General features: G+C 41.6%; 1 protein-coding gene across 1 annotated transcript in view; it reads left to right on the forward strand.

The window, feature by feature from the left end:
* Positions 1-23130, forward strand: part of NFATC3 (nuclear factor of activated T cells 3) — a 455835-nt gene that overhangs the window by 384786 nt on the left and 47919 nt on the right. The window contains 1 exon segment of the mRNA XM_053715690.1: positions 10445-10592. Coding sequence (XP_053571665.1) covers positions 10445-10592 — 148 coding nt within the window.

Below are 23130 nucleotides of genomic sequence, written 5' to 3' on the forward strand. Positions count from 1 at the left end.
TAGAATGAGACATTTTTAGTACGTTATGTCTCTGATATGATCAGCAATCTGCCTCAGCGATTCTCTGGATGTAGAAGGTGTTGGCAAGTTACTCTCCCTTCTCTTCTCTCACCTCTTCCTCTTATTCTCCTTTCTTTATCACTTCTCCCTCTCTCTTCCCAGATACGCTACTCCTCAGGGTAGTTGCCCTCACAGGGCCATCACGGGAAAAGGAACTTGGGGTATGACCTACTGCCACAGCTGACAGCAGGAAAGGGAGGAGGAGAGCATGTCATAGGCGGCAGTGAATCAAGAAGCTTTGTGGGAGGTACCTTCCTCTTTTTATTTTTTTTTTCCTCTTTCCCCCTTTTTTTTTTTTTTTAGGTTCCTGTACTCTTTCAGTGGTAGGTGTCACAATTATATATGAAACAACAAATGGGTGCTAAGGCAAAACAGTGCTATGAAAGTATACTCAAGGGCTATCTGGGAGCCCCTTTTTTCTATTTTCCTTTCTCACTCTTTGTAGTGCAGTTGTGGGAGTCTAAGCTATATTATGCTTATTATACAGGGTAGTGAAAATGAGACAAAAAAGTAAAGCAACAGAAACAGCAAAGGGGTACAAGGTTCCCAAGAGTGAGTTGTCAAGGGTTATGCTCAGTTTGAAATAAGCATAAATTTGTAGCAGTTTGTGGCCACTTCAATCATTAATACTTTATAAATATTTGCAATGAGAGATATTGGTACATACAAGTATATTCCCTTAGAGTGGTGTGAATTGGTACCCCTAGGTATAAGTGATCAAGAGCAGCAAGCAAACTCTTATATATAATCTTAGCTGCTAATTAGTAAACTCTTACAATACTTATAAGACTCCTGTCTTTTACTGCAGCAGTGTTGTAGCTCTTATTGGTAAAGGAGTATAAACTAGTAAGCAGGGTCAGCGCCTATGGTTGCAGCTCTGCTTCTCTATTAGGAAGTTAGAAAGTTTATGAGTCCTGCACACTGCTTGCTGATGCCGTATGGTGTCTTACAAATAGAGCCAGATAAGTCTCAATTAAGGGGAGATTTGCCAGGCGTATATGATTGAGTAATAGGGCTAATTAGATATGAATGCCCTTACCTTTCTCCTCTTCTGTTGTCTTGGTGCAGTTTGCGCTTCTGTGTAAAGTGCTTGCAGTCCTCCTGGATTATAATGGCGGCTGTTCGCGCCAAAGTAGTGTGAGGAAGATGCGGCCTACAGAAATTCTTTCAGAGACCTTTGGATTTCCACAGTGGTCCGATTGTGAGCCAATCTAGCTCCGGTTTCAGGTGTCTTACAGATGTAGTCACTGTGGTCGTTGCGGAGAGGAGATCTAGCAGTTAGGCATTAACCCGGCTTCTTCGGCTTCTCCGTGCTGTAAGTTTGTCTTATGTGGTGACCTGCTGCTCCGGAGCGGAGCCCCGACCCTCCGGGCAGTAATTGCAGGTAAGCTGGGCGGACAAAGTAGGAATACCGCTGATTTCAGATGCTTCTATTCTCTGAAGCCTCTTATGCCTCTTATGTGGGTTTATCTTGCCGGAGGTGGTGCGTCTGTTACAGAGCGGGCCCCCGCTGCGATCTGCTCCCGGTCAGTGTAGATCAAAAATCCTGTCAATAGTTATCTAGGATATCTGGAGGTGCAAAAGTATATATATTTTTTTTATTTTTTAGGCTCTAAGGTCACCTAATATATGCCTAAATTAGCTAACTGAGGGAGAGCTCTTTCTCAAGACGTCTCTCCTGCTTGGCAGTTGGCTCCGCCCCCGGTGTGCAATACTTTTAATGCTTTAAGACACTGTGGTGAAATTTTGGTAATTTTTGAACAATTCCTTCATACTTTTTCACATATTCAGTAATAAAGTGTTTTCTGTTTAAAATTTAAAGAGACAGTAACGGTTTTGTTTTAAAACGTTTTTTGTGCTTTGTTGACAAGTTTAAGCCTGTTTAACATGTCTGTACCTTCAGATAAGCTATGTTCTATATGTATGAAAGCCAATGTGTCTCCCCATTTAAATTTATGTGATAATTGTGCCATAGCGTCCAAACAAAGTAAGGACAGTACTGCCACAGATAATGAAATTGCCCAAGATGATTCCTCAGATGAGGGGAGTAAACATCATCTCCTACTGTGTCTACACCAGTTTTGCCCATGCAGGAGGCCCCTAGTACATCTAGTGCGCCAATGCTTATTACCATGCAACAATTAACGGCTGTAATGGATAGCTCCATAGCAAATATTTTATCCAAAATGCCTACTTATCAGAGAAAGCGCGATTGCTCTGTTTTAAACACTGAAGAGCAAGAGGGCGCTGATGATAATTGTTCTGTCATACCCTCACACCAATCTGAAGGGGCCATGAGGGAGGTTTTGTCAGATGGAGAAATCTCAGATTCAGGAAAAATTTCTCATCAAGCTGAACCTGATGTTGTGACATTTAAATTTAAATTAGAACATCTCCGCGCACTGCTTAAGGAGGTGTTATCTACTCTGGATGATTGTGACAACTTGGTCATTCCAGAGAAATTATGCAAGATGGACAAGTTCCTAGAGGTTCCGGTGCACCCCGACGCTTTTCCTATACCCAAGCGGGTGGCGGACATAGTAAATAAGGAGTGGGAAAAGCCCGGCATACCTTTTGTCCCCCCCCCCTATATTTAAGAAATTATTTCCTATGGTCGACCCCAGAAAGGACTTATGGCAGACAGTCCCTAAGGTCGAGGGGGCAGTTTCTACTCTAAACAAACGCACTACTATTCCTATCGAAGATAGTTGTGCTTTCAAAGATCCTATGGATAAAAAATTGGAAGGTTTGCTTAAAAAGATTTTTGTACAGCAAGGTTACCTTCTACAACCAATTTCATGCATTGTTCCTGTCACTACAGCAGCGTGGTTCTGGTTCGAGGAACTAGAAAAGTCGCTCAGTAGAGAGACTCCATATGAGGAGGTTATGGACAGAGTTCACACACTTAAATTGGCTACCTCTTTTATTTTAGATGCCGCTTTGCAATTAGCTAGATTAGCGGCAAAAAATTCAGGGTTTGCTATCGTGGCGCGCAGAGCGCTTTGGTTAAAGTCTTGGTCAGCGGATGTGTCATCCAAGACAAAATTGCTTAACATCCCTTTCAAAGGTAAAACTTTATTTGGACCAGAATTGAAAGAGATTATTTCAGACATCACTGGGGGAAAGGGCCACGCCCTTCCACAGGATAGGTCTTTTAAGGCTAAAAATAAGTCTAATTTTCGTCCCTTTCGCAGGAACGGACCGGCCTCTAATTCTGCATCCTCTAAGCAAGAGGGTAATGCCTCACAACCCAAACCAACCTGGAAACCGATGCAAGGCTGGAACAAGGGTAAGCAGGCCAAGAAGCCCGCCACTGCTAACAAAACAGCATGAAGGAGTAGCCCCCAATCCGGGACCGGATCTAGTGGGGGGCAGACTCTCTCTCTTTGCTCAGGCTTGGGCAAGAGATGTTCAGGATCCTTGGGCGCTAGAAATAGTTTCTCAAGGTTATCTCCTGGAATTCAAGGAACTACCCCCAAGGGGAAGGTTCCACATGTCTCACTTATCCTCAAACCAAATAAAGAGACAGGCATTCTTACATTGTGTAGAAGACCTGTTAAAGATGGGAGTGATACACCCAGTTCCGATAAAGGAACAAGGAATGGGATTTTATTCCAATCTGTTCGTAGTTCCCAAAAAAGAGGGAACTTTCAGACCAATTTTAGATTTGAAGATCCTAAACAAATTTCTAAGGGTACCATCGTTCAAGATGGAGACCATTCGAACGATTCTACCCACTATCCAGGAAAGTCAATTTATGACTACCGTGGATCTAAAGGATGCGTACCTACATATTCCTATCCACAAAGAACATCATCAGTTCCTAAGGTTCGCTTTTCTGGACAAGCATTACCAGTTTGTGGCCCTCCCATTCGGGTTAGCCACTGCTCCAAGGATTTTCACAAAGGTGCTAGGGTCCCTTCTAGCGGTTCTAAGACCAAGGGGCATTGCAGTAGTACCTTACTTGGACGACATTCTGATACAAGCGTCGTCCCTGTCAAAAGCAAAGGCTCATACGGACATCGTTCTAGCCTTTCTCAGATCTCACGGATGGAAGGTGAACATAGAAAAAAGTTCTCTGTCTCCGTTGACAAGAGTTCCCTTCTTGGGAACAATAATAGATTCCTTAGAAATGAGGATATTTCTGACAGAGGTCAGAAAATCAAAACTTCTAAGCTCTTGTCAAGTGCTTCATTCTGTTCCTCGTCCTTCCATAGCGCAGTGCATGGAAGTAGTAGGATTGATGGTTGCAACAATGGACATAGTTCCTTTTGCACGAATTCATCTAAGACCATTACAACTGTGCATGCTCAAACAGTGGAATGGGGATTATACAGACATGTCTCCAATGATTCAAATAGATCAAAAGACCAGAGATTCACTCCGTTGGTGGCTGACCCTGGACCATCTGTCCCAGGGAATGAGCTTCCGCAGACCAGAGTGGGTCATTGTCACGACCGACGCCAGCCTAGTGGGCTGGGGCGCGGTCTGGGAATCCCTGAAAGCTCAGGGTCTATGGTCTCGGGAAGAGTCTCTTCTCCCGATAAACATTCTGGAACTGAGAGCGATATTCAATGCTCTCAGAGCTTGGCCTCAACTAGCAAAGGCCAAATTCATAAGGTTCCAATCAGACAACATGACGACCGTTGCATATATCAATCATCAGGGGGGAACAAGGAGTTCCCTGGCGATGAAAGAAGTGACCAAAATAATTCAATGGGCTGAGAATCACTCCTGCCACTTGTCTGCGATCCACATCCCAGGAGTGGAAAACTGGGAGGCGGATTTTCTGAGTCGTCAGACATTCCATCCGGGGGAGTGGGAACTCCATCCGGAGATCTTTGCCCAAATAACTCAATTATGGGGCATTCCAGACATGGATCTGATGGCGTCTCGTCAGAACTTCAAGGTTCCTTGCTACGGGTCCAGATCCAGGGATCCCAAGGCGACTCTAGTAGATGCACTAGTAGCACCTTGGACCTTCAACCTAGCTTATGTATTTCCACCGTTTCCTCTCATTCCCAGGCTGGTAGCCAGGATCAATCAGGAGAGGGCCTCGGTGATCTTGATAGCTCCTGCGTGGCCACGCAGGACTTGGTATGCAGACCTGGTGAATATGTCATCGGCTCCACCATGGAAGCTACCTTTGAGACAGGACCTTCTTGTTCAGGGTCCATTTGAACATCCAAATCTGGTCTCCCTCCAGCTGACGGCTTGGAGATTGAACGCTTGATTTTATCGAAGCGTGGGTTTTCAGATTCTGTAATAGATACTCTGGTTCAGGCCAGAAAACCTGTAACTAGAAAAATTTACCATAAAATATGGAAAAAATATATCTGTTGGTGTGAATCCAAAGGATTCCCATGGAATAAGATAAAAATTCCTAAGATTCTCTCCTTTCTACAAGAAGGTTTGGAGAAAGGATTATCTGCAAGTTCTCTAAAGGGTCAGATCTCTGCTTTATCTGTCTTACTACACAAAAGACTGGCAGCTGGGCCAGATGTTCAAGCATTTGTTCAGGCTCTGGTTAGGATCAAGCCTGTTTACAGACCTTTGACTCCTCCCTGGAGTCTAAATCTAGTTCTTTCAGTTCTTCAAGGGGTTCCGTTTGAACCTTTACATTCCATAGATATTAAGTTACTATCTTGGAAAGTTTTGTTTTTGGTTGCAATTTCTTCTGCTAGAAGAGTTTCAGAGTTATCTGCTCTGCAGTGTTCTCCGCCCTATCTGGTGTTCCATGCAGATAAGGTGGTTTTGCGTACTAAACCTGGGTTTCTTCCTAAAGTTGTTTCTAACAAAAATATTAACCAGGAGATAGTTGTACCTTCTTTGTGTCTGAATCCAGTTTCAAAGAAGGAACGTTTGTTACACAATTTGGACGTAGTCCGTGCTCTAAAATTCTATTTAGAGGCTACTAAAGATTTCAGACAAACATCTTCCTTGTTTGTTGTTTATTCTGGTAAAAGGAGAGGTCAAAAAGCGACTTCTACCTCTCTTTCCTTTTGGCTTAAAAGCATCATCCGATTGGCTTATGAGACTGCCGGACGGCAGCCTCCTGAAAGAATCACAGCTCACTCCACTAGGGCTGTGGCTTCCACATGGGCCTTCAAGAACGAGGCTTCTGTTGACCAGATATGTAAGGCAGCGACTTGGTCTTCACTGCACACTTTTGCCAAATTTTTACAAATTTGATACTTTTGCTTCTTCGGAGGCTATTTTTGGGAGAAAGGTTTTGCAAGCTGTGGTGCCTTCCGTTTAGGTAACCTGATTTGCTCCCTCCCTTCATCCGTGTCCTAAAGCTTTGGTATTGGTTCCCACAAGTAAGGATGACGCCGTGGACCGGACACACCAATGTTGGAGAAAACAGAATTTATGCTTACCTGATAAATTACTTTCTCCAACGGTGTGTCCGGTCCACGGCCCGCCCTGGTTTTTTAATCAGGTCTGATGAATTATTTTCTCTAACTACAGTCACTACGGTACCATATGGTTTCTCCTATATATATTTCCTCCTGTCCGTCGGTCGAATGACTGGGGTGGGCGGAGCCTAGGAGGGACTATATGGCCAGCTTTGCTGGGACTCTTTGCCATTTCCTGTTGGGGAGGAGAATATCCCACAAGTAAGGATGACGCCGTGGACCGGACACACCGTTGGAGAAAGTAATTTATCAGGTAAGCATAAATTCTGTTTTTTTTAAATTGTATGTTCTGTCTGAATCATGATAGAACATTTTATGAATATTCATTTATTTTGTGTCTTGAGGAATAAAGTGGGTAGAGATATGGAAACGGTAGGTAGGTGAGGTCCATACTCATGTATCCATCCTGCTTATTTGATTTCTCTGTTGCAAGGTGTTCCTGGAAATTGTTGTTAAATATATGATACAGAAGTTTATTTCTTGTGGGTGTATTATTTTAACATTTTAGCAATATTTTTCTCAGTAATACATCTGTTGTTTTTGTTATCAGCTTCATAGCAAGAGAACAAAGAAAAATTAATAATAGGAGTAAATTAGAAAGTTGCTTACAATTGCAAGCTCTATCTGAATCGTGAAATATTTTTTTTTTGGGTTTAGTATCCCTTTAAGCTTTTCAAAGCACGTATTAATAGCATAGTTTACATAAATTGATTTAAAGGGACAGTCTAGCCAAAATCAAACTTTCATGATTCAGATAGGGCATGTAATTTTAAACAACTTTCAAATTTACTTTTATCATCAAATTTGCTTTGTTCCCTTGGTGGTATTTTTGAAAAGCTAAACCTAGGTCAGCTCAAACTGATTTCTAAACTGTTGGAAACCGCCTCTTAGCTCAGAGCATTTTGAAAGTTTTTAACAGATAGACGGTATTAGTTCATGTGTGTCATATACATAACATTGTGCTTACTAGTTATTTAGGAGTCTGCACTGGTTGGCTAAACTGCATGTCTGTCAAAAGTACTGAGATAAGGGGGCAGTCTGCAGAGGCTTAGATACAAGGTAATCACAGAAGTTAAAAGTATATTTCTATAACGGCGTTGGTTATGCAAAACTGGGGAATGGTAAATAAAGGAATATCTATCTTTTTAAACAACAATGTTGGTGTTGACTGTCCCTTTAATGATAATTTGTGCAACGAACTTTAGGAAATTCAATCAGAGCTAACTTTTGCTTAAAGGTTAAAGCTTAAAAATGTACATATAACAAACACATAATTTAAAAGTTTATATAATACTTATGATATTGCACCTACTTGATCTTTGAAACAAAGCTTTTATCACTAAAAATAGAACATTTTTATTTTCCACTATGACATAATAGTAGCCAGCCCCATAAAATGGTTGTGCCTTCTGAAAGGCTTTTTGCTCAATCGCAGGGCATTACATTTAAATATTCATTAGTTATGTCTGCACTTCTGAGCGCATGCACATTTGAAACCAAGCTAATCGCAAGCACATTGCATCAGTAAATCTTTGCTAGCATTTTAGGGAACTGTTTCATGCTTGCGCATCTGAGATATAGAGGGTCTGTCCCTGCAGAGTTCCGAATCGTTTTCTTGCACGACTATAGCAGTGAAGTCATATAATAGAAGGAAAAATCTACAACACCTGCGCAAGAGAATCAATGTTGAACTTTCAACCCATTGCGCATGCGTTACTACTTGTGTGCTTCCCAGACTCTGCGTACAGCAGAGAACCTAGTTTGCCAACCCTGATTGGTCTATGCAAATTAGACCCACAGTGGGTTTGGAAATTGGCAAAATTGCGACAAAACGTCTAAATTAATAAAAATGAAACGTATTTAAGCATATTTCTTGTTTATATTTACCTATGGAATGATTGGATAAAAATTTTAGCGTTTCATATTGCTTTAATGTTGACTTTTTAGCCAGTTGGTGTGCCCATTAAATAGGTCCTGGGGATAACACTGATAATAAATACTAACATGCACTCATTTAGATGCAACAAAGGTTTAAAAAACCCCAACAAAACGTCATTGTGCCCTTAACGACATCATTTTCAGTAGCAGTACAATGTAGTATAAATATTCTGGATGTTCTTCATTTTTGCTGTACCAATCTTTTTAGTAAACAAAAAAGAAAAAGCATTGAATTAACAAACACATAGTTATGGAAAGCAGAATACATTGCACTTGTAGGATACATTCTTTTATGAGACTTTTAGAGACAAATTCTCAACCATTTTACAAGAATATTATTTCTACTAATATATATTGCCTTAAAAAGCAATACAAAATAGCAAGGGTGATATTATCATTACATTACTGCTCTAATCATCACTCTTAGTCCTATAAAATTGTTAGTCTGCTATTTAGGTAATTTTCTCAAACCCCTAGATTATAAATACATTGGGAGCAGTTGCTTTCTAATATGTTATTGTCACCTGGCATCTATTTTCCCTCTGCTTCTTTTACCTTATCATGTTTTGTCTTTTGTAATCTGGTAAGGTACTCTACACAGTGTTGTTGCTATGAATAAATTATAAATATTCTATGAATAGAACTTTAATGCTCCATAATACGTTAGAACACGGTTTTGAATGCATGTGTTTCTTTAAAGCCAATTTCTCCAACATAGGTGTGTCCGGTCCACGGCGTCATCCTTACTTGTGGGATATTCTCCTCCCCAACAGGAAATGGCAAAGAGCCCAGCAAAGCTGGTCACATGATCCCTCCTAGGCTCCGCCTACCCCAGTCATTCTCTTTGCCGTTGTACAGGCAACATCTCCACGGAGATGGCTTAGAGTTTTTTAGTGTTTAACTGTAGTTTTTCATTATTCAATCAAGAGTTTGTTATTTTCAAATAGTGCTGGTACGTACTATTTACTCAGAAACAGAAAAGAGATGAAGAATTCTGTTTGTATGAGGAAAATGATTTTAGCAACCGTAACTAAAATCCATGGCTGTTCCACACAGGACTGTTGAGAGCAATTAACTTCAGTTGGGGGAACAGTTTGCAGTCTCTTGCTGCTTGAGGTATGACACATTCTAACAAGACGATGTAATGCTGGAAGCTGTCATTTTCCCTATGGGATCCGGTAAGCCATGTTTATTACGATTGTAATAAGGCTTCACAAGGGCTTATTTAAACTGTAGACTTTTTTTGGCTAAATCGATTGATATTAACACTTATTTAGCCTTGAGGAATCATTTATTCTGGGTATTTTGATTTAATAATATCGGCAGGCACTGTTTTAGACACCTTATTCTTTAGGGGCTTTCCCAAAGCATAGGCAGAGTCTCATTTCGCGCCGGTGTTGCGCACTTGTTTTTGAGAGGCATGGCATGCTGTCGCATGTGAGAGGAGCTCTGATACTTATAAAAGACTTCTGAAGGCGTCATTTGGTATCGTATTCCCCTTTGGGTTTGGTTGGGTCTCAGCAAAGCAGATACCAGGGACTGTAAAGGGGTTTAAAGCTTAAAACGGCTCCGGTTCCGTTATTTTAAGGGTTAAAGCTTCCAAAATTGGTGTGCAATATTTTCAAGGCTTTAAGACGCTGTGGTGAAAATTTGGTGAATTTTGAACAATTCCTTCATGTTTTTTCGCAATTGCAGTAATAAAGTGTGTTCAGTTTAAAATTTAAAGTGACAGTAACGGTTTTATTTTAAAACGTTTTTTGTACTTTCTGATCAAGTTTATGCTGTTTAACATGTCTGAACTACCAGATAGACGTGTGTTCTGAATGTGGGGAAGCCAGAATTCCTATTCATTTAAATAAATGTGATTTATGTGATAATGACAATGATGCCCAAGATGATTCCTCAAGTGAGGGAGTAAGCATGGTACTGCATCATTCCCTCCTTCGTCTACACGAGTCTTGCCCACTCAGGAGGCCCCTAGTACATCTAGCGCGCCAATACTCCTTACTATGCAACAATTAACGGCTGTAATGACCGTTACCTGAGGCCCCATGCTTTCTACCAGGTACATCGCATCACTGGCAAAACTGTAGCCACAGCGAGCCAGGAGATAATCATAACCAGCACCAAAGTCTTAGAGATCCCTCTGCTGCCAGAAAATAACATGTCTGCCAGGTAAGTAGTTAAGCTCTGCAGTGGTTTTTTTTTTTTCATTTTATATGAACCACAGTATGTATAATACTGCTCTTATAAAAAGAGCCACTTCTCAGTTTTCATGTTCACCCTCTTCCCTAACTTATTAAAAAAAAAAAAGATGATTATAATTTCTTCAGTACTCTTCTGATGTCATATTTAGAACTTGTGTGTACACCTTCGGACCCCTGGCGTACGCCTTTTCCAATTTCTCATACCTTTTCCTCTTGGCTTTAATTAATTTAATACCTTGTTGACGTTTTTATGTAGTTTTGGCTGTAGCTCTGTAAGTTTGTTGCAAGGCTCTGTTTAAGAGCAAGCACCTTACACACATGTTTCACTAGGTTAGCTTCCAGGGGAACTTGAACAGTGGTCTTGTTGTCGAGGACAGGGCTTTACAAATTTGTAGGAACATGTCAGCCAGCCACATGCTTTTTATGAGCCATGAGAGGAATTTATATGTAGACATATGCAGGTAACAGCCTGCAATAACATTTCAGAAGCCATATCTCCCTGGCTTCTGGGATTTGTCAAGCCCTGCTCTCCTTTCTGCTTTTACTAGAGGACAGAAAATGTTTTGGAGAAGCTGCCAAATCATGTGCTGTGGGTGTTCTAGCATATAGATATATGCTAGAACACCCACAGCACATGATTTGGCAGCTTTGGATCTTTATCCTCTTTTTACCTGCAATTCTCGTCAACAGAGTCTCACCATGCATATTTGGAACAGTGTTTAGCTAGTTTACAGTAAAAGTGCTATTCTACAGCCTTGCCTCAGCACATGAAGCATTATAATGCTGCCTGAGAAAACTTGTTTGTCAATCAAGCACTGAATACACACTTTTCTCCCACAAAATAGCAACATTTTAGGATGACCTTTTAATCTCATAGTGCTTTGAGTCAGAGGGTCATAGGACTCCAACTGCCCTTGTGGAGGGAAGAACGCCCCCCAAATTTAGGGTCTGCACTGTTTTAAGGTTAAAGGGACATTATACACTAGATTATTCTTTGCCTAAATGTTTTGTAGATGATCTATTTATATAGCCCATCTGGGAGTGTTTTTGTAACAATGAATAGTTTTGCTTATTTTTAGATATCATTGTGCTGATTTTAAGACTCCTAACCAAGCCCCAAAGTTTAAGATTTACACTGATGTCTACAGATTCCTGGTTGTGTAATGGGTCCTTTCATATGCAGGGGAGGGGGAGTGTCTGCTCTTCTTGCTTTCCCAGTCCCTTTCACTATGTGTCCCAGCCTAACCTCATTAACAGTGCTAAACTGGGATCTTCTAAGTAAGTTTTTAAAAGGTTTTATACTGGATTTTTAGATCAGTATCTGTGCTATTCTTCTTTATAGTAGTGTCTATTACATGCAGTTATATGAAATTTGGTGTACACTGTCCCTTTAATGTACTGGAAAATATAATATATCTTATGCAATACTTGTATTACATACATTCTTTTGATTGGATTCACTACAAAATTATCCTAATTACTTTCTTTGTCCCCGAGTCCATTCACTGAATGAAGGGTGCTTTGTTGAAAGAGTTGCATATAGTATAGCAATTTTAGGTGCTGTTCTGTCTATGATGTGAGATTCCTATGATTTCTCAGGAATACATTTCTCCAACATAGGTGTGTCCGGTCCACGGCGTCATCCTTACTTGTGGGATATTCTCTTCCCCAACAGGAAATGGCAAAGAGCCCAGCAAAGCTGGTCACATGATCCCTCCTAGGCTCCGCCTACCCCAGTCATTCTCTTTGCCGTTGTACAGGCAACATCTCCACGGAGATGGCTTAGAGTTTTTTAGTGTTTAACTGTAGTTTTTCATTATTCAATCAAGAGTTTGTTATTTTCAAATAGTGCTGGTACGTACTATTTACTCAGAAACAGAAAAGAGATGAAGAATTCTGTTTGTATGAGGAAAATGATTTTAGCAACCGTAACTAAAATCCATGGCTGTTCCACACAGGACTGTTGAGAGCAATTAACTTCAGTTGGGGGAACAGTTTGCAGTCTCTTGCTGCTTGAGGTATGACACATTCTAACAAGACGATGTAATGCTGGAAGCTGTCATTTTCCCTATGGGATCCGGTAAGCCATGTTTATTACGATTGTAAATAAGGGCTTCACAAGGGCTTATTTAAACTGTAGACTTTTTCTGGGCTAAATCGATTGATTATTAACACATATTTAGCCTTGAGGAATCATTTTATCTGGGTATTTTGATATAATAATATCGGCAGGCACTGTTTTAGACACCTTATTCTTTAGGGGCTTTCCCCAAGCATAGGCAGAGTCTCATTTTCGCGCCGGTGTTGCGCACTTGTTTTTGACATGCAGTCGCATGTGAGAGGAGCTCTGATACTTAGAAAAGACTTCTGAAGGCGTCATTTGGTATCGTATTCCCCTTTGGGTTTGGTTGGGTCTCAGCAAAGCAGATACCAGGGACTGTAAAGGGGTTTAAAGCTTAAAACGGCTCCGGTTCCGTTATTTTAAGGGTTAAAGCTTCCAAAATTGGTGTGCAATATTTTCAAGGCTTTAAGACGCTGTGGTGAAAATTTGGTGAATTTTGAACAATTCCTTCATGTTTTTTCGCAATTGCAGTAATAAAGTGTGTTCAGTTTAAAATTTAAAGTGACAGTAACGGTTTTATTTTAAAACGTTTTTTGTACTTTCTGATCAAGTTTATGCCTGTTTAACATGTCTGAACTACCAGATAGACTGTGTTCTGAATGTGGGGAAGCCAGAATTCCTATTCATTTAAATAAATGTGATTTATGTGATAATGACAATGATGCCCAAGATGATTCCTCAAGTGAGGGGAGTAAGCATGGTACTGCATCATTCCCTCCTTCGTCTACACGAGTCTTGCCCACTCAGGAGGCCCCTAGTACATCTAGCGCGCCAATACTCCTTACTATGCAACAATTAACGGCTGTAATGGATAATTCTGTCAAAAACATTTTAGCCAAAATGAACCCTTGTCAGCGTAAGCGTGGCTGCTCTGTTTTAGTTACTGAAGAGCATGACGACGCTGATATTAATATCTCTGAAGGGCCCCTAACCCAATCTGAGGGGGCCAGGGAGGTTTTGTCTGAGGGAGAAATTACTGATTTAGGGAACATTTCTCAGCAGGCTGAATCTGATGTGATTACATTTAAATTTAAATTGGAACATCTCCGCATTTTGCTTAAGGAGGTATTATCCACTCTGGATGATTGTGAAAATTTAGTCATCCCAGAGAAACTATGTAAAATGGACAAGTTCCTAGAGGTGCCGGGGCTCCCAGAAGCTTTTCCTATACCCAAGCGGGTGGCGGACATTGTTAATAAAGAATGGGAAAGGCCCGGTATTCCTTTCGTCCCTCCCCCCATATTTAAAAAATTGTTTCCTATGGTCGACCCCAGAAAGGACTTATGGCAGTCAGTCCCCAAGGTCGAGGGAGCGGTTTCTACTTTAAACAAACGCACCACTATTCCAATAGAGGATAGTTGTGCTTTCAAAGATCCTATGGATAAAAAATTAGAAGGTTTGCTTAAAAAGATGTTTGTTCAGCAGGGTTACCTTCTACAACCCATTTCATGCATTGTCCCTGTCACTACTGCCGCATATTTCTGGTTTGATGAACTGCTTAAGGTGCTCGATAGTAACTCTCCTCCTTATGAGGAGATTATGGACAGAATCAATGCTCTCAAATTGGCTAATTCTTTCACTCTAGACGCCTCTTTGCAATTGGCTAAGTTAGCGGCTAAGAACTCTGGGTTTGCTATTGTGGCGCGCAGAGCGCTTTGGTTGAAATCTTGGTCGGCTGATGCGTCTTCCAAGAACAAGCTACTAAACATTCCTTTCAAGGGGAAAACGTTGTTTGGTCCTGACTTGAAAGAGATTATCTCTGATATCACTGGGGGTAAGGGCCACGCCCTTCCTCAGGATCGGCCTTTCAAGGCAAAAAATAGACCTAATTTTCGTCCCTTTCGTAAAAACGGACCAGCCCAAGGTGCTACGTCCTCTAAGCAAGAGGGTAATACTTCTCAGGCCAAGCCAGCTTGGAGACCAATGCAAGGCTGGAACAAGGGAAAGCAGGCCAAGAAACCTGCCACTGCTACCAAGACAGCATGAAATATTGGCCCCCGATCCGGGACCGGATCTGGTGGGGGGCAGACTCTCTCTCTTCGCTCAGGCTTGGGCAAGAGATGTTCTGGATCCTTGGGCGCTAGAAATAGTCTCCCAGGGTTATCTTCTGGAATTCAAGGGACTTCCCCCAAGGGGGAGGTTCCACAGGTCGCAGTTGTCTTCAGCCCACATAAAAAGACAGGCGTTCTTACATTGTGTAGAAGACCTGTTAAAAATGGGAGTGATTCATCCTGTTCCATTAAGAGAACAAGGGATGGGGTTCTACTCCAATCTGTTCATAGTTCCCAAAAAAGAGGGAACGTTCAGACCAATCCTAGATCTCAAGATCTTAAACAAATTTCTCAAGGTCCCATCGTTCAAGATGGAAACCATTCGAACTATCCTTCCTTCCATCCAGGAAGGTCAATTCATGACCACGGTGGATTTAAAGGATGCGTATCTACATATTCCTATCCACAAGGAACATCATCGGTTCCTAAGGTTTGCATTCCTGGACAAACATTACCAGTTCGTGGCGCTTCCTTTCGGATTAGCCACTGCTCCAAGGATTTTCACAAAGGTACTAGGGTCCCTTCTAGCGGTGCTAAGACCAAGGGGCATTGCAGTAGTACCTTACCTGGACGACATTCTGATTCAAGCGTCGTCCCTTCCTCAAGCAAAGGCTCACACGGACATTGTCCTGGCCTTTCTCAGATCTCACGGCTGGAAAGTGAACGTGGAAAAGAGTTCTCTATCCCCGTCAACAAGGGTTCCCTTCTTGGGAACAATTATAGACTCCTTAGAAATGAGGATCTTTCTAACAGAGGCCAGAAAAACAAAGCTTCTGGACTCTTGTCGGATACTTCATTCCGTTCCTCTTCCTTCCATAGCTCAGTGCATGGAAGTGATCGGTTTGATGGTGGCGGCGATGGACATAGTTCCTTTTGCGCGCATTCATCTAAGACCATTACAACTGTGCATGCTCAGTCAGTGGAATGGGGACTATACAGACTTGTCTCCGAAGATACAAGTAACTCAGAGGACCAGAGACTCACTCCGTTGGTGGCTGTCCCTGGACAATCTGTCTCAAGGGATGATGTTCCACAGACCAGAGTGGGTCATTGTCACGACCGACGCCAGTCTGATAGGCTGGGGCGCGGTCTGGGGATCCCTGAAAGCTCAGGGTCTTTGGTCTCGGGAAGAATCTCTTCTACCGATAAATATTCTGGAACTGAGAGCGATATTCAATGCTCTCCAGGCCTGGCCCCAGCTTGCGAGGACCAGGTTCATACGGTTTCAATCAGACAACATGACGACTGTTGCGTACATCAACCATCAGGGGGGAACAAGAAGTTCCCTAGCGATGGAAGAAGTAACCAAAATTATTCTTTGGGCGGAGTCTCACTCCTGCCACCTGTCTGCTATCCACATCCCAGGAGTGGAAAATTGGGAAGCGGATTTTCTGAGTCGGCAGACATTGCATCCGGGGGAGTGGGAACTCCATCCGGAAATCTTTGCCCAAGTCACTCACCTGTGGGGCATTCCAGACATGGATCTGATGGCCTCTCGTCAGAACTTCAAAGTTCCTTGCTACGGGGCCAGATCCAGGGATCCCAAGGCGGCTCTAGTGGATGCACTAGTAGCACCTTGGACCTTCAAACTAGCTTATGTGTTTCCGCCATTTCCTCTCATCCCCAGGCTGATAGCCAGGATCAAGCAGGAGAGGGCGTCGGTGATCTTGATAGCTCCTGCGTGGCCACGCAGGACTTGGTATGCAGATCTGGTGAATATGTCATCGGCTCCACCTTGGAAGCTACCTTTGAGACGAGACCTTCTGGTTCAGGGTCCGTTCGAACATCCGAATCTGGTTTCACTCCAGCTGACTGCTTGGAGATTGAACGCTTGATTTTATCGAAGCGAGGATTCTCAGATTCTGTTATCGATACTCTTGTTCAGGCTAGAAAGCCTGTGACTAGAAAGATTTACCACAAAATTTGGAAAAAATATATCTGTTGGTGTGAATCTAAAGGATTCCCTTGGGACAAGGTTAAGATTCCTAGGATTCTATCCTTCCTTCAAGAAGGATTGGACAAAGGATTATCTGCTAGTTCCCTGAAGGGACAGATTTCTGCCTTGTCGGTATTACTTCACAAAAAGCTGGCAGCTGTGCCAGATGTTCAAGCCTTTGTTCAGGCTCTGGTTAGAATCAAGCCTGTTTACAAACCTTTGACTCCTCCTTGGAGTCTCAATTTAGTTCTTTCAGTTCTTCAGGGGGTTCCGTTTGAACCCTTACATTCCGTTGATATTAAGTTATTATCTTGGAAAGTTTTGTTTTTAGTTGCGATTTCTTCTGCTAGAAGAGTCTCAGAATTATCTGCTCTGCAGTGTTCTCCTCCTTATCTGGTGTTCCATGCAGATAAGGTGGTTTTACGTACTAAACCTGGTTTTCTTCCAAAAGTTGTTTCTAACAAAAACATTAACCAGGAGATTATCGTACCTTCTCTGTGTCCAAAGCCAGTTTCAAAGAAGGAACGTTTGTTGCACAATTTGGATGTTGTTCGCGCTCTAAAATTCTATTTAGATGCTACAAAGGATTTTAGACAAACATCTTCCTTGTTTGTTGTTTATTCAGGTAAAAGGAGAGGTCAAAAAGCAACTTCTACCTCTCTCTCTTTTTGGATTAAAAGCATCATCAGATTGGCTTACGAGACTGCCGGACGGCAGCCTCCCGAAAGAATCACAGCTCATTCCACTAGGGCTGTGGCTTCCACATGTGCCTTCAAGAACGAGGCTTCTGTTGATCAGATATGTAGGGCAGCGACTTGGTCTTCACTGCACACTTTTACCAAATTTTACAAGTTTGATACTTTTGCTTCTTCTGAGGCTATTTTTGGGAGAAAGGTTTTGCAAGCCGTGGTGCCTTCCATTTAGGTGACCTGATTTGCTCCCTCCCTTCATCCGTGTCCTAAAGCTTTGGTATTGGTTCCCACAAGTAAGGATGACGCCGTGGACCGGACACACCTATGTTGGAGAAAACAGAATTTATGTTTACCTGATAAATTTCTTTCTCCAACGGTGTGTCCGGTCCACGGCCCGCCCTGGTTTTTTTAATCAGGTCTGATATTTTATTTTCTTTAACTACAGTCACCACGGTACCATATGGTTTCTCCTATGCAAATATTCCTCCTTAACGTCGGTCGAATGACTGGGGTAGGCGGAGCCTAGGAGGGATCATGTGACCAGCTTTGCTGGGCTCTTTGCCATTTCCTGTTGGGGAAGAGAATATCCCACAAGTAAGGATGACGCCGTGGACCGGACACACCGTTGGAGAAAGAAATTTATCAGGTAAACATAAATTCTGTTTTTAATTATTCTCGTGGGAGTCAACCTTGTTTAAGAGTCTTTTACTCCTCCTATTTTGTTAGGAGGAAAATGTATGGTGCATATTATGTGAAGAGGTTCTCTTAAAGCATTTCTTTTATTTTCAGAAGCAACTATACATTTTGACTTCTGTGCATGATTTGTTTATTGCTAAAATAAGGTTTATTTTAATTTTTAGTGTAGTATTGGAGCTTCTCATCAGTTCTGTTCCTTTTCTAGTTTTGATACTTTTCACCTTTTCTCTTTATCCAAAATGACCAAGTTAGCATTCAAGAAGGTATTGCATTCAACATGTTATGTTTTGTAGGTTAGCTGTATGTGGTGGATATGCAGCTATTGAATAGATGTCAGCAAAGTGATCTGTCAAATACACTTTTATTCATATTTGGGGTTTTCACGGCCTTGTTTTGAATAAGTGATTTTTTTCTTCTATTTTCTTTTTTTATGGGTGGTTTCAGTTTGACTGCTAAGACAAATCCTATTATTGGCTTTCAGCTTCTAATTAGGGACTTTCTCTCTGAGGCCCCGATGATCAAAAGTGCTACAAAGCAGCAAAATATTCCAAAGGATCCGCCGCTATGTCGAGCGAGCCTGTCGAAATATTCCAAGCTCCCGACATAGCAGCATCACAGAGAGGCGTTTACTATACGTGCTATTGGTTGGCGATGCTGGCTATAGATAACACCCAGCATTGCTGTCCATATTGGCGATGTATAGTAAAAGGATCCTTTGAAATATAACTACCGTGCCTAACCTCTAATCCTAATACCCCTAAAATGAAGTACTGCACAATCACAAACTAACACTACATTAATAAAGATCTAAACTGCCACATACCCACTGCAAGTACCTATCCTATTAACCCCTAAACCACCACATACCCACTGCAAGTATCTATCCTATTAACCCCTATACCGCCACTAGCCCACCACAACTACTATCCTATTAACTCCTATACCCCCACAACCCACTGCAAGTATCTAAACTATTTACTTCTGTACTGCCACATACCCACCACAAGTACCTATCCTATTAAACCCTTTACCACGATATACCCACCGCAAGTACCTATCCTATTGACCCTTACACCACCACATACCCACCTCAAGTATCTAAACTATTAACCCCTATACCGCCACTAGCCCACCGCAGGTACTATCCTATTAACCCTGTACTACAAAAGCAAACTAACCTACTCTACCTAATCCCTCCTCTAAATGTAACCCACTTAGCTACTTTAAAAAAAAAATCTGTAAGTTACTCAAAAATAAAAGACATTAAACATAAAACACCACAAATCCAAACGCAATAAAACCCTACTCTACGTAACACCAAACCCCCCTCTAAACTAAACTCCCATCTAAACATAAAAAAATCTGTTACTACATAAAAAAAAAAAATCTATGTTATAAAAATAATAAACTACACTATCCAAAATAAAAAACACCATTATACCTAACAATAATCTACATGCCCCATAAAATAAAAACACAACCCCCCCCCACCGAAAAAAACCCAAAAACTAACACTAAAATAAAATAGACTTCAGCTCTTTAACCCAAAAAATAAATTACAAACCCCCACCCCCAAAAATAACAAAATCTACTTAGTTTAGAGGGGTATTATGTGTTAGTGTAGTTCAAGTTTGCATTTGGAGGTGGCGGTTTAGGCTTTAATTTCCTAACTAGCCCCTATACCTGTATGGGGGTTGATTAGGTAATTATTAATGGTTACCATTTAGTAGGCCTTGATCTCCTAATCACCCACATACCTGTATGTGGGTTGATTAGGGCATAAGGTTAGTGCAGCTAACCATTTATCTACAATTTTTAAAATATTAGGCATTCTTATGTATAGGGCTGCAACTACCGATTATTTTCATAATCAATTAATTGGACGATTATTTTTTCGATTAATCGGATAAAAAAATAATCAATATTTCTCTTGTAAGATGCATAGAGTCCACGGATTCATCCATACTTGTGGGGATATTCTCCTTCCCTACAGGAAGTGGCAAAGAGAACACCCACAGCAGAGCTTTCTATATAGCTCCTCCCTTAGCTCCGCCCCCCCCCCAGTCATTCTCTTTGCCTGCTTAACTGCTAGGAAGAGTAAAGTGAGTGTGGTGACAAAAATGTTAGTTTTTATTTTCTCAAGCAAAAGTTTGTTATTTTAAATGGTACCGGTGTCTACTATTTACTCTCTGGCAGAAAAGGGATGAAGATTTCTGCAAGGAGGATGATGATCTTAGCATTTTGTAAGTAAGATCCACTGCTGTTCTCACAAGGGCTGAAGAGTACAGGAAAACTTCAGTTGGGGGAACGATTTGCAGGCTAAACTGCATTAAGGTATGTTCACTCTATTTTTTTCTAGACAGACTGTGTTATTTCTAGAAAAGTCTGGCAATATCCCCATGAGGGAAAGGTAAGCTGTATTCAGTAAAAGAGGAATCCAAGCTTGCATAAAGGGCTCATAGTTACTGGTGACACTGATAGGAAAAAACGTTTTGGTTTTATTGCAAATATAGCGTTTTTTGAGGGACTTTAATGGGTCTTTGTGGCTTGTTTAAGGGTTATTAACCCACATGGCTAGTTTATGAAACAATCTGTTGTGTTTCTTTTAGGCCCCATAACATCGAGTGAGGTGGGAGGGGCCTATTTTCGCGCCTCAGTTGCACAGTTTATTTTCCTCAGAAGCATCCAGCTACTTCTCCAGAGGTTCCTACTGTATTTGAGGGCTGTAAAGAGGTTTTTTTTCCCACAAATCGTTCCTAAAGGGCAGGTAGGCGCCACAGCAGAGCTGTGGCAAGGTGCTGAATGTTATTTTACCGGTTTTCAAGTTTTTTCAATCCGGTTTTTACATTAAGGAGTTAATTGTTTATTTGCATAGTGGTGCAAAGTTACTAAGGCTTTATGATGCTACTGTAAAAATTTTGTTTTTTTTACACTGTTTTGCAGAGTTTGTGCAGCTTTTTTTCTCTTAAAGGCACAGGTATTGTTTACTTTGACTAAAGTGTTTTCCAAGCTTGCTTGTTACATTACTAGCCTGTTTAACATGTCTGACACCAAGGAAAATCCTTGTTCAATGTGTTTAGAAGCCATTGTGGAACCCCCTCTTAGAATGTGTCCCACTTGCACTGATATGTCTATAAATTATAAAGAGCATATTTTAGCACTTAAAAATATTGCAATAGATGATTCTCAGATAGAAGGAAATGAGGGTTTAGCATCTAGCTCTCCCCAAGTGTCACAACTAGTAACGCACGCACAAGTGACGCCAAGTACCTCTAGTGCGTCGAATTCATTTACTTTACAAGACATGGCCACAGTTATGAATAAAACCCTCACAGAGGTTTTCTCTAAACTGCCTGGTTTACAAGGAAAGCGTGACAGCTCTGGGTTAAGAACAAATGCTGAGCCGTCTGACGCTTTAGTAGTCGTATCCGATATACCTTCACAATGTTCTGAAGTAGGGGTAAGGGATTTGTTATCTGAGGGAGAGATTTCTGATTCAGGAAAGACGCTCCCTCAGACAGATTCTGATATGACAGCCTTTAAATTTAAGCTTGAACACCTCCGCTTATTGCTCAAGGAGGTATTAGCTACTCTAGACGATTGTGACCCTATAGTGGTCCCAGAGAAATTGTTTAAAATGGACAGATACTTAGAAGTTCCTGTTTACACTGATGTTTTTCAAGTCCCTAAGAGGATTGTTACTATTGTTACTAAGGAGTGGGATAGACCAGGTATTCCGTTCACTCCCCCTCCTGTTTTTAAGAAAATGTTTCCCATATCTGACACCATGCAGGACTCGTGGCAGACTGTTCCTAAGGTGGAGGGAGCTATTTCTACTCTTGCTAAGCGTACAACTATACCTATCGAAGACCGTTGTGCTTTCAAAGATCCTATGGATAAAAAATTAAAGGGTCTCCTAAAGAAAAATTTTGTTCATCAAGGTTTTCTTCTCCAACCTATTGCATGCATTGTTCCTGTAACTACTGCAGCTGCTTTCTGGTTTGAGGCTCTAGAAGATGCTCTCCAGGTGGAGACTCCATTAGAGGATATTATGGGTAGAATTAAGGCCCTTAAGTTGGCTAATTCTTTCATTACAGATGCCCCTTTCCAAATGGCTAAATTAGCGGCAAAGAATTCAGGTTTTGCCATTTTAGCACGCAGGCCGTTATGGCTTAAGTCCTGGTCTGCTGATGTGTCATCAAAATCTAAATTGTTGAACATCCCTTTCAAAGGAAAGACCCTATTCGGGCCTGCGCTGAAAGAAATTATTTCAGACATCACTGGAGGGAAAGGCCATGCCCTCCCTCAGGATAAAACAAATAAGATGAGGACTAAACAAAATAATTTTCGTTCCTTTCGGAACTTCAAGGGTGGTCCCGCTTCAGCTTCCCCTGCAGCAAAGCAAGAGGGGAATTCTGTCCAATCCAAGTCAGTCTGGAGACCTAACCAGGCTTGGAACAAAGGTAAACAGACCAAAAAGCCTGCTGCTGCCTCTAAGACAACATGAAGGGGTAGCCCCCGATCTGGGACCGGATCTAGTAGTGAGCAGACTCTTTCTCTTCGCTCAGGCTTGGGCAAGAGATGTTCACGATTCCTGGGCTTTAGAAATTGTGTCCCAAGGATATCTTCTGGACTTCAAAGACTCCCCCCAAGGGGGAGATTTCACATTTCTCAATTGTCTGCAAACCAGACAAAGAAGGAGGCGTTCTTACGCTGTGTAGAAGACCTACATACCATGGGAGTGATCCGCCCAGTTCCAAGAGCGGAACAAGGGCTAGGTTTTTACTCGAACCTGTTTGTGGTTCCCAAAAAAGAGGGAACTTTCAGACCGATCTTGGATCTCAAAATTCTAAACAAATTCCTCAGAGTACCATGTTTCAAGATGGAGACTATTCGGACTGTTCTTCCTCTGATCTAGGAGGGTCAATATATGACTACCGTGGATTTAAAGGATGCGTATCTACACATCCCTATTCACAGAGATCATCATCAATTCCTCAGATTCGCCT

Source organism: Bombina bombina, chromosome 1 (assembly GCF_027579735.1).
Source record: "Bombina bombina isolate aBomBom1 chromosome 1, aBomBom1.pri, whole genome shotgun sequence".
Classification (NCBI taxonomy): domain Eukaryota; kingdom Metazoa; phylum Chordata; class Amphibia; order Anura; family Bombinatoridae; genus Bombina; species Bombina bombina.